Below are 12,725 nucleotides of genomic sequence, written 5' to 3' on the forward strand. Positions count from 1 at the left end.
GATGCTTCCAGCTTATTAAATATGAGAACAATGTGGGAAATTTGTTTTCGCTAATTTTTTTTTTCACTTTTTGAAGACGTTACTAAGGATGGGTTTATCAATAGATTAATTGATGATTTTAAATAATGACTAGTTGCAGTGCTAGTTTATCAATTGAGAAAAATCAATAATAAAACAGGTAGCTGCAGGCCAACTTGTGTATAATCCTGACGCCTGTCCGTCCCTTTTAGTCTCTTGAAACAGAAAAAAAGACAAACATGGTCACTTATAATGAGACTTAAGATCTTAAGAGTGATTCAGTTACCATAAAACCCTTTGTTGTTGTTGGATGGGGATGATTTAGACAGATTCTGAGCTTCGTTGTGATGCAGACTGCATTTGTATTTATTGATGACACATGGCACATCAACACTGTTGCACTGACAAACAAAAGGCGGACAAGCATTCAAAGAAAACATTCAGATCGGCTTGAAATCATCCTGCTTTGAACTTATCTGACAGTCTGACAGTCATCGATGATAACTGAATTTGTTGCTCTGGGCTCAAATTATAAAGCTTTGCGGTACAAAACGGCTAATCAGGAAACACTGATCACAACATCTGATCATATGAAATTAACAGTGCATTCAACAAAAGTCCCAAATCTGCGTCGGCTGAGAGCTTTAGAAGTGTTTTCACCTCGCCAATTAGGACGTGATCGTCACAGCTTTGACAAGGCAGACGTCATATTTAGAGAGAAAAGCTGCAAATTAAGAAAAACATTCAGCGATGTGATAAAGCATCTTGTGACGTGTGAAGAAATTGCAGAAAACGAGCAACCACAGAAAGTTACAACACAACAGAGGCTACATGTTGATGCCTGTAATATTTTCATGCTGGTTGCATTATGTTCAGTTGGCCAAATAACTTCCTGTATGAGAGTGTACATGTTGTCATGTATTGGGAGGAAGTGGGTGCTTTTATTTTTCACAACATGCTTCATGTGCATTGTACAACAACACTTCCTGTTTTTTGGCGATGAGAGCCACAACTTACCCCCAAAACATACTAACATTGACTCATGCAGGCAGTTTTTTGCCCGAGTGAATATCATGCAACCAGTATGATGAATGTGTTACTAATTAGAAAAGGCAATTAACAGGTGCATTTGGTGTTATTTATCAGTTTTTACTGTCCTGTGGAAATTTATGTTGTGTTGAAGTTGTAACATTTCTGCGTTTGCTTGCTGTTTCCTGTATTTGCAGCACATTTCTTTTAGGCCACGTGTAGTCAGAGTGGAAACGTTTGTTCATTTGCTTGTGCTATCTGCACTTTTTTCTAAATGCCGCCTCTGTTTTTCCTCCGTTTGCTTGTGTTTTAAGCTGCGGTCAAGCACAGCGAAATACACGCCAATAGGAATCTTTGAAGGTTTCTCACATGCACACACACGTTCCTTAAGGCAGCTTCATTCCTCACATAAATATCTTAGATCTTAAGGCACTTTGGGAATTTTGAAAGTCACAAATGCACAAGAGCAAATAAATACCAAACTTCATATGTAGACATGTAACCAGCATGTGAGCACACACACGGGCAGAGTGAACATACTGTATTATCTGACTGCAGCTTCACAACAGGCTGGAGGCAGCGACAGCAAACTAACAGCAGAATACCTGAATTTACCTGAATCAGGTACAATCAGGGATGTACCAAACCAACCCGGAACACTTTTAGATGTGAAACAAGTTTGTCCACCTTTTTAGAGTAATATAAATCTTTCCAAGGTTGTTTCTTGGCTTGCTACGATGCTATAAAACGCAGAAAAGTCTTTCAAGGTAAAGCACAAGATCTTTAAGAAAATACAGACCTGATACTTGTTTGACCTCATGAGGATCAACTGCAGGCGTGGTCAAGAGTTTCCCACCTTTTCGTTGAGTTTTTCCTTTCTCGCCGGGTTCACTTTACTCACTCTGACCTCAACAGCTGGATTCCAGGTCCAGCACAGACCAGATCCAGAGTTTTATCTCTTTTTAATCCAAGTCTGTGAGGTTTTTAGTGGCCGATCAAAGCGGTCCAGTCAGGGAAGCTGTCGATCTCTCCGGTCTCGCTCAGCTGCCGGTCTCCGTGTGTCAGTGTCAGCTTGTAGCGTAGACGCAGCTTTCGCTAATTTAGACAAATGGAGAAATTGAATGAATAAATGAAATGTAAACGAATAGTTGCCACATGCAACTGTAGTTTTATACAGCTAACTGATCTCAGCTGTCTTCTTATGTTATGCAAAGTTTAACTCTGCAGTTTACTGAATTTTGAACAGTGTTATAATATCCATTTCGGGATTAACTGTTTATCTGTATCTTTCATGTCATACACAGGAGTATAACTGAACATTATTGTCTATATAACATTTCAGTTAAATTCTAAGGAAAAAAATAATGTGTCAAAACCAGGAAATTTGAAAAAAGTCCAAATATCCAAATTACAGCATCTTGTTTTTCATTCTTTTATTCAGTCACTGAAATGGATCAGATCTGTACCAAGCAGTGCTGGACTAAGCTCATTACTCAAGTACTGTACGTAGCTCCAATTTTGAGGTACTTGTACTTTACTTGAGTATTTCCATTATACTTCTACTCCAATACATTTCAGAGGGACACGCAGCACTTTTCACTCCACTCCACTTATTTTATAACCAGATCAGATTCAAATGAATGATACAATTGTAATCAACAACTGTATTATGATGTATTATTATTGGTTTAGGTGATAAATTAAAATTAGCTCCACTTTTACCAGCTGCAACATTAAAGTGATGAGCACATTAATGCATCAATAGTTAAAAGCCAATAACGTAACACACATTATTTATAAATAGGCCATTCTGCATAATGAGTACTTTCACCTTTGGTTAAGTTTTGAATGCAAGACCTGCACCACAAGAAATTAAAATAAAATTAAATATAAACACAAGCACACTGAAATGTAATGATTCTTATACACAAGCACCAAAGTTTGTCCCTGTTTTTTGTGCTGTACCTAACAGTGAGGCAGGCAGTTACATCAGTCAGTCACTAACACAATAATGCCGATCAGCGGTGCTTCTCAAACTCACCTTCTGAGGATTAGCCAATAGGACGACCTGGGAGATGGCAGGTGGAGGCAGGACAGGGTTGTAAGGAGGTAGGTGTGTCCCTGAGGCAGGCTGAAGTTTCACCAACATGGTCTGCAGGAGAGGAATTAAGCTGACAATCAACTGGATATTCAGTTTATTAATGTGAGAGATGTGTCAAATGTCAGAAAAGGTACAGAGTAAAGTATTAAGTAGTAAGTAAGTATTTACAGAGGGCTCTGACAAATGCTTCCAGGAGGGGGCGCCAGTTACACGATGAACCATATAAAGGAGCTGAGACACCACCTGCAGCTCCAACATGGTGCTTTTGCATGTGAAAACTGATACTGATGTTGAGCTGTCTAAATAAAACTGACTTTACCCATCACAAGTTCTCAGTGCCTGCAGTAAAATCTTTTCATCGCTTGTTTTGTCAGCCCAAACATATTAGATTCAAAATGTTACTAATGTAGAAAAGCAGCACTTTTTCACATTTGAGATGCAGGAACCAAAGAAGTTTTTACTTCTTTGGTTGTTTAATGACTAAAGGGTGTAAATGATCAACATTTCAAACATATTTTGAAAAGGTTTTTGAATTAGAAAAGCAATGTGGTTGAAAGTGTTTGAAAATTCACCAGTGTAATTCTGCATTCAAAAGCATCATCACTGTCTGATACAGATGACACTCACACTTTATTTAAAAAAAACAACCCTCACACTGTAGGATATTTTTCTGATTCTGAACGTGTGTTTGGAGTTTACTACCTTTGGAACGGCAGCTTGAAACAGGAAGTCTTTCACATGGAGGGCAGACGTGTTCACTGCGGAGATGACGACCACGGCAACGCCCGGATGACCCGTCGGAGAGTCTTTGGCAAAATGGAGAGAGACGTGGATCCCGGCCTGATTGAAAAGAGTGATCGGCTCGAGATGACCTACAACCAAACAAGAGAGAGAGAGACATTCAGACGAGATATCCAGGCGGCGGTAAACAGAAGAATGGTGGTGAAGCAGAAACCCAGCTGTTTCATCTTTGGGAACATACTGGATTTGATCGTCTCCACTGGAACAAAGATGCTCTTCAGGACTTGTGGGGGACACGAGCTCTCTTCTGACACTTCACCAAGTTGTTGATTGTGAGGGAGGGACCTAGTGGAAGAGCCATTTTAGAGAAGTTTTTCAAACAAAAGGTGGAAAATAGCATCCTGTATCCTCAAAAATCCATCATCACTTAGCCTCTAGTCCAGGATGTGCTGAGTTTTCATGCTGTGTACTATTATTATGAATTATTTATGATTAACTGAGAAGTGCTTTGGAACTGCAGGCTTGGAAATTGCTATATGAATAAAGTTTACATGCTTATTTACTTACATTGGGTATAAAAAACATTTTATAAAGTGGTGCTGTTTGCTATTTATAAGTATATGTATATGCCACAATCAAAGCATTGTCTGCAGCGGTTTCAGATGCACTGAATGCCACTGAGGACTTAATGAGTCTCCTTTTCTCCACACTTACCAAACGTTAGTCCCATTTGATGTCGCACCGCTCCCGCCACACCCGCGGGCTCTCAACACAAGGCCTCGCCCTCCGTTCTGCTCAGCGCTCTTCATCTGACCGTCTCCGTTAAGCTGACAGAAAAGGATAAACTGTGTTAAACACTCTTCCAAATAAAAGCCACCTTTAAACCTTTATCCTCACAGCAGAGCCTCACCTGCAGTAGTTCTTCATAATACGACCTCGAGCTCTCTGGAGACTGTTTAGAGACCAGATCGTCTAACTCTGTAAAGACAGGACGCCACATCATTACATTGTGAAACATATTCATCACTGTCAAAGAGAACAAACTTGAAGTAGGTACAAATGCGGGCCTACCTCGCTCATGAAAGTCCTCGTCAGCGACTGGCTGGAAGGTAGTTTCCAGAAGAGAGGAAAACATGGGCGAAGGGGATTCGAAAGACGGCAGAGAATCAGCTTTCCTGTGCGTCTTTGGAGAGTCCAGAGCTGACAGGTCGATGAGGTGGTAGCTTTTAACCTCTCTGGGACTCCTCGGAGCTGGAGGAGCAAGAACAAACAGGATCAAATACAAGCAGAACAGAGCAGAGCCAAAAACAAGGTCAAGGTGTTCTCCACAGGGATCACTGACAGGGAAAAAGAGCCTACCATTATTTTTACCATCCATCTCTTCCTCACTTCTGCTTCTTCCTCGTCCACTGTTGCACTCCTTCCTCTCCACTCGTTCCTTGTAGGCATTTACTGCCAGTGTGAGCTCGTCGTTAGCCGCTAGGATCTGCGCCAGAGCCGCGTCGTCGTCCATCGTGTCGCTGGCCAGGCGGAACAGGCTGGGCCTCAGCCGATCACAGCGCTCGTACAGGGTCTGCAGCAAGAGTGGGAAAGCACTGAATGGTAAACATGCACTGCTCTGAGAAAAGTATGTTTATTGGGCCAACTTTCTTGCCTTAAATTTCAGTCTCTAAGCTCTGGTTTTGTGAACACACCCAATTTTCTCAAATGAAAGCTCGTAGCCGACTGAAAGCTGGGTCTCAAAAATAGTCTGAAGAGAAAAAAACAATGTTGGATAAAACTCCTGGTGCCTGTCTTATAATGTGCATGATAACTGAGCATAATTCACATTTTCATCTCTTCAATTTAATACAGTAAACAATATGAATCATGCTGTTTTCAGCACTTTGTTGTTCAGAACTACTCATAGAGTGTTATTGTCTGACTTCAGTCACTGCAGGTGACTTCTGTAGTAATGTACAAGCACCACAAGGTGGCAGTACATTTGCAGTTTAGAACAATGCAAGTCACTGAATTTTCCTGCTGCTTAGTCTCTCTTGCTCTATCTATCGGTAATGATTTCTTCATACGACAGAGAGTACTAAAAGAGGACCAACATGTTTTCCCTACACATAAATGATGATGTGGATAATGAATAACAGATGAAAATTACCAGACATTTGATTGGAATTTATTTTCCAGTTCTGCTGTGTTAATCAAGGCTTGTCCTAAAGCCCATAAGTAAGATTTGAACAAAAACATAAATTAAAGCAAAAACTAATTGGTAACCGCATCTAAAACTTCTTGTGAAAACTGATGACATCTCATCAAGCCTTGATGTGATGATTTTCAGATAAAAAGACACGTAAAAATCTCAAAACCAGGCTAAATGTGGTTAAAAAGTAGACATTTTGTAGACATCTATGTGACATATAACTATTCTTTAAACAGCATTTTCTATATTTCAGTAGAAAGCAGGAACAAACTACATCTTTTGACATGAAAATCTACTAATCGGTGCTTGCTTATTTGATATTTTCACAGAGAATTTGGACGACGACTGAAGCCTCAAAGAGACTTACGGTTAGCCAGTAGAGGGCGATAGAAGTACAATCACAGGATTTCCACACGAGCCTCAAAAACGATCTACTTTCGTGGTGAGCCCTGGACAGCAGGGTGACTGTCTGTATAACATACCTTCACGTCATCACTCGGCTGTAACAAGCTTCCAGTGTTTGCGTGCTGCTCCAGCAGTTCTCTGAGCTGTTTGGTGCTGCTCTCCACCTCCTTCAGAGTGGATTCACGCTTTGACACTTTCTCTGCCCTCTCCTGCTCCTAAAGACACACACACACACACACAAACATATCAACACCAAATTCATATAATAACCGTTGAATGCATGCATTGCACAGATGAGCATCACCACCTCAGCACTCCTCACCTCTTTGATGGTGCTTTTAATGAGTCTGTTGGCCGTTTCCAGGTCTTCAGGACGGCCACTTTTCAATAATCTGGCTAAAAGCTGATGATACAGAAACACGTTTTAGCAGGATGAAACTGAAAGGGATAGTTCAGATTATCTGAAGTGGGTTAGGGTGTTTTAAGGGTTACTTAGGATTAACATAAGTCACACAATAACAAACTAACTGATTGAGGCAGCAGCAGGCCAGCGACCACCATGTTCTGGGAGCTAAAATGACTGTTTTTGTCAGGGGAGTCTGGTCTGGACTGTGGCTTTGGACAGAGCGATACTAACGGCTTGCTGCTGCCCGCCATCTACTGAAGGCAATGCACTGACTATGGATAACTACCCCATATAACCACACTTAATGCAACATTAGCAGATGTTCTCTCAGACACACACCTGGGCCTTGTCCTCCTGGTCAAAAACAGATTCGGTGGTTCTTTGTGGTGGAGGTGCCATTATTACAGTGTTTGGCAGTTTGGGATCTTTCTTTACAATACCTAAAATAAGAAAAAGAAGAGGACGATGGGTTTATTGAGACATGGACTTAATACTACTACAGCATATACTGTATGTATATTATGCATCACATACTATACTCATATTTTGTTATAATCTATTCTATATTGCTGCACTATATCTTATTCTCTATTGCTTATCCCGTACTATATCATATTACGTTAATATGCTGTACAATTTCATTGCATCATATTTCTATATTAATACAGACAAACATGAAGTATCATTACTTAACCATGTTATATATATATATATTAATCAGGTGTCTGCTGTTATAGTAGATGGTATTGTATTACTCTTACATGTTCTATACTATATTATTATGTCCCCTCACTTGAGAAAGTACTGCTCTGATATTTTAATACAAAACTGGGTGTGGGTGCTGTATGAATACTGCTTGCCTTGTAAATCTGAGGTTAATTGCTTTGGTATTGTTTTTATAGCCAAGGAGGTTAAGATTTTGATCTGGTTGTTGGCCTTAGCAGAGGTCTGCATTCTCTGAGTGCCCTTCTACTCATTTATTCATTTTACTTTCTCTTCTACTTTCTTTTATTATCTCCCTTCTGGGGATCAATAAAGACTGGTGTATCTGTAAGCACATAAAATATCCTGAGCTCACTCAGTTTTAATTCAGGCACATTTTGCACTATATGGATCAGGTATCTTCTGAGCACAGAACTGAAAACATGTGGGTGTTTTGTGTGCATGTTGCATCCAGACCTTGTTTCTTCAGCATGCTGTAGGCTTGCTGGATCTTGGGTTCTTCTTTGAGCCATAGAGTCCAGCCGTAGAGAACCTCCGTCACTCTGTCTTTAACTTTCTGTGGAGTCCACGCTCCAAAGTACTGCCCGGAAAAGATCAAGCAGGTCAGTCAGGGTCAGAACAACTTACACATTCTTTTATTAGTCTTTAAATACGTGTTTTCTGTTTTTCTAAAAGTCACTCACCTAAGGTCATTTTGATTCTATACACTTGGATTATTCTCATTTTAATCAGATTCTTAGACAATATTGGCTCATCTCCATGGATTTTAGCAACTAATACTAGAAATCAAAGCAGCAACATGTTTCAAACAAGTTGGGACAGGAGCTACAAAAGACTGGGAAAGATGTGGAACGTTCCAAAAACACCTGTTTGGATCATTCCACAGGTAAACAGGTTGATTGGTAACAGGTGATAGTATCATGATTGGGTATGAAAGGAGCATCCTGGAAAGACTCAGTCGTTCACAAGCAAGGATGGAGTGAAGTTCACTACAAAACTGTGAACAGTTTCTCAATACACAATTATGCAAGGAATTCAGGGATTTCACCATCTATAATCCATAATATCATCAAAAGATAGAGAGAATCCAGAGAAACCCAACAGTGATTGCCTGTGACTCTTTATCCCTCAGGGGGCGCTGCATTAAAACCAACACGACTGCCTAAAGGATATTACTACTACTACTACTGGGCTCAGGAACACTTTGGAAAACCATAGTCAGCAAACACAGTTCACTGCTGCATCTACAAATGGAAGTTCAGACTCTAACATGTAAATCTAAAGCCACATATCAACAACATCCAGAAACGCTGCTGACTTCCCTGGACCTGAGCTCATCTGGGGTGGACTGACACAAGGTCTGACGAGTCCACATTTCAAACCGTTTTTGGAAATCATGGACGTCGTGTCCTCCAGGCTAAAGAGGAAAAGGAGCATCCAGATTGTTACCAGCACAAAGTTTAAAAACCAGCATCTGTGATGGTGTGAGGGGGTGTTAACCATCGCATGGGTAACCTGCACATCTGTGAAGGCTCCATTAATGCTGAAAGGTACATGAAGGTTAGCTTTGTGTTTATAGTTGCAATACTTGTTTTGTATTTTCCTCGTGGCTTTTAAACTGCTTCTGAAAACACATTTTTATCAGAGAGCACATCTGGATTTTACTTGAGTTTTAACATTTTATTGGAGTTTTCTTATTTAATCTTATCTAATAAACACTCAAAAATAGGATCATTTAAAGTCCGGCCTGATTAAATTGACTTGGCCAAATCATTGCCACTGAAGTCAGGTGATATAGAAGAGAGGTTTCTATTTCGGAAGATGTGAATATGTGCCTATTGGCCAATTAACTCAGAGCTGGTAGGTAATCAGGCTCACACAATTCACTACTTTTATTTTAGGTTTTACAATGACAGCAATGAAACGGGATTGGTACATGCACAAAAGCAAACTTTCTTTTTAAATGACAGTTTTAAGTCTAACCGTACCTTTGGAGTTAAAACTTTGATGAGCTCATTGAGAAAGCGAAACTTGGCAGCCTCGCTGTGAAACCTCTTTCCACAGTTGTTCATACATGCCTCGAGGACCTGGAAAGCACCAAAATAAATCATCGTAAGTCATCACCAACGGAAGCTTTTTCTGCAAGTGAAACTGAAAGAAGCCTTCTGTTCCTAGGAAACACAAAAGAGAGGACAGATTCGTCGCTGCTCGTTCGTGGTCAGCCGCCTTTGAATGTCATATGACATGACGCACGTGAACCTCGAGAAGCTTCCCTAGGTTACATTTCACAGTGACTCACTGCAGCTCTCTTTAATGGATGGATGACAAACAGCGTGGCGTCACAGCAGATTAAATCTCTCCAGTCTTATGGGCCATGTGATAAAAGTTAGTCACAGATGTTCACAGGACCGGCGCCTCCCATCGTTAAATCAAAGCTCTTTGCTCTTTAGTGAATGGTCTGTACCTCTAAGGTACAATGTGTAAGAATTAGCCACCTGTTGAACATCGCTTCAAGCCTTTCACCAGAAGAACTGCTAACTGCTGTTTACTACTCTCTTTGCTGTAGCTATCTTTGGCTGCAGCGACTAGCTGCCGTTAGCACAGTTAGCCAGGCAGCTAGTGGCCCTATTAGCCGTCTTAGAGCACAGTACCGAGGTGATTTACTGCAGCTCCGACCGGGACTCTGACTTCCAGGGACGATGATGACTCAGCAGGCGAGGACATTTTTACATACACATTACATATTGCATCTAGATGCTGAGTATAACTCATGAGAAATAGCATTAAATCACATTAAAAACTGCTCCTTGTTAAACAATGAAAAAATAACATTTTCAATTAAAAAAAACAGGGCAAAATTAATTACTTGTCGCTTCTGGGAACTTCTCAGACGAATGCGCTTCCTATTTAACGACAGATAAAAATAAACTGTGTATCATCTGTTTGTTATATGAAGAGATGAAGAACATGATACTTACAGTGAGAGCCTGCAGAGCCTCTTTCTCCTGTGGAGACTGGATTTTGTGGGAAAGCAGACGAATGGCTACCTGTGGGCTGAAAGCAGAAAATTAAGATTTAATTCACATTAAAATGCCTGAGGAGAAGAACATGCTGTCTATTCACATAGCTGTCCACACACAGCCATACTGGCTTTGAATTTGTATTGCTCTATATTTAGACAATATAATGTTATCCTGAAAAGGGTCATAAGGTGAAGAGGTGCTGCTGAGTTCCTCTTCCCTCTTGCACGATGGTGTAACTGAGAAGCTGTGATCGCAATGTGGATGTGAAGCAACCTTTCTCAAATGCCACAGTTGCGTTTAGGTAACCTCTAGAAGCCAGCGGCCTCCTCTGAAAACTTCAGCTCGGGTTCAAAGCCTGAAGACGATCTGAAAACCCACGCAGGGTTGTACTCGTGCACGCAAGAATAAGAAAAAAAAAACTTTGATGTGGTGCAAAGATTGTGTTCAACTTACCCATCAGTCTCTTGGTTGATGAGCTCGTAGAAACCCTGGATGCAGTCCCACCTGTCCTCCTGATTGTTTGGGTCTGTGGCCTGGCCTGGAACAGTTACACCAGAGGAACAGGTTAAACATCCAAAAGATACCTATATAATGTGCCACAATCAGACGAAGTATGTGCAAATCTATGCAAAACACTATCAAATCTAATGAGGAAGTGAAAATTAAAGACAGACATGCATGGATAAATAGGGAAACACTGCCTATGTTGTACTGAGTATACTTGCAAGGTATCTACTGTACATTTTCAAGTACTGTATACTCTGTATGTTTTTAATTTTGAAAATAAATGTTGTTTTGTTGTTTAGTCAATAAAATCTGAAAAATGCATATTATACTTTCCAAATCCCCAAGATGATCTCTTGAAATTGCTTGATTGGTTCACCAGATGGCGTGAAGATCACTTAATTAATTAATAACCTATGTGATAGTCGACTATGAAAATTGTTTTCATTCTGCCATTCTGCCAGTCTACTCACTAATCAACCAACCACTTCAGCACTTAGTTAAGTAGCATATTTTTACTGCTATTTTAAAGTTTGGCTGACTTAAAAAAAAAACATTTTCCCAGGACATCCATCTGATGAATGGAGTTACAATTTGACTTTGAAGATTCAGATGACGCATTGAACATGATAGACTCATGACTCACAGACTCAACATGTATCTCCATTGATGGGCCACCTTGAACACAAACATTTTGTCAGTGTGTAAAGTGCTTTAGAAGAGCATTGAAGATCATGAGATTATAAAACCTGAACTTGTCTGAAGGAAACTAGCCAAAAATGTGGATATGAGGTTTTCACAGTCAACGACCACAGCACTGGTAGTTTAACTCCCAAACTGAAAAGCCGAGTTTTCACAATGTTTCCAGTTTTCATGTTATCTTCTTTACTTTCAAATGTAGGATTTGTCACTGCGTATGCTTTTACCAATACTCTGAAAACGTCATCAAACTACTGCACTAGTAGAGATAACGTTTTCTGCCACGGCGCGCGCGCACAGCAGCGGCGCAGACACAACACAGAGCTCGAGCGCTCGTTAAGCACGCGCACCGTCTAACCAACTTCCTGTTCCAACTGATACTCTCTGCACAATGTCGGAACCAATTTCATGTAAGTTTAAATAAATACACAAAATCAAAATTTACTCGCAAACACGACGTCTGTACGGACAAATGTCCCCGCGCGCCGACAGTTAAGGTGACATTAGCATATAAAGCAGCGACGGTTAGTCTAGACATGGGTTAATGAGATATGTTAGCTAGCTTTATGTCGGATTTAAACCAAAGCAAACACAAGCAGCTAAAATTAAAAACACACCTACATTCCCCGTTCACTTACTGAGCAATGACTCAAAAGTTGGCTGGCTTTCACCGGTCGCCATTGCCATTCGTCTCCCGCAGCTCCGGAGATGTTAACCGGCTGATCTGTGAGCGTCTCTCCGGGGAAAGCGGAGGTGTGAAACAGCCGCCTGTCCGGACCGACATGTGACACTCAGGCTCGGTCACACCCCTGACACAGCAACCAATTTATGTCACACACACACCCCCCCCCCCCCCCCCCTCACTCACCGCTGTGGTGAAAT

General features: G+C 40.8%; 1 protein-coding gene across 1 annotated transcript; it reads right to left on the reverse strand.

Moving 5' to 3' along the window:
* Positions 1-360: 360 nt before the first annotated feature.
* On the reverse strand, positions 361-12,645 carry LOC121604736 (ADP-ribosylation factor-binding protein GGA3-like). Its single transcript, XM_041934322.1, has 16 exons — positions 12,482-12,645; positions 11,094-11,178; positions 10,596-10,671; positions 9,606-9,704; positions 8,074-8,197; positions 7,234-7,334; positions 6,811-6,891; positions 6,566-6,703; positions 5,249-5,462; positions 4,961-5,140; positions 4,800-4,867; positions 4,604-4,716; positions 4,131-4,234; positions 3,851-4,020; positions 3,089-3,199; positions 361-2,142 (listed from the first exon to the last, which is right to left on the reverse strand). Exons 1-16 carry the CDS (start codon positions 12,528-12,530, stop codon positions 2,032-2,034), a joined length of 1,824 nt encoding a protein of 607 aa, XP_041790256.1. The 5' UTR covers positions 12,531-12,645; the 3' UTR covers positions 361-2,031.
* Positions 12,646-12,725: the final 80 nt, after the last annotated feature.

This window comes from Chelmon rostratus, chromosome 3, assembly GCF_017976325.1.
Source record: "Chelmon rostratus isolate fCheRos1 chromosome 3, fCheRos1.pri, whole genome shotgun sequence".
In the NCBI taxonomy this organism is placed as follows: Eukaryota; Metazoa; Chordata; class Actinopteri; order Chaetodontiformes; family Chaetodontidae; genus Chelmon; species Chelmon rostratus.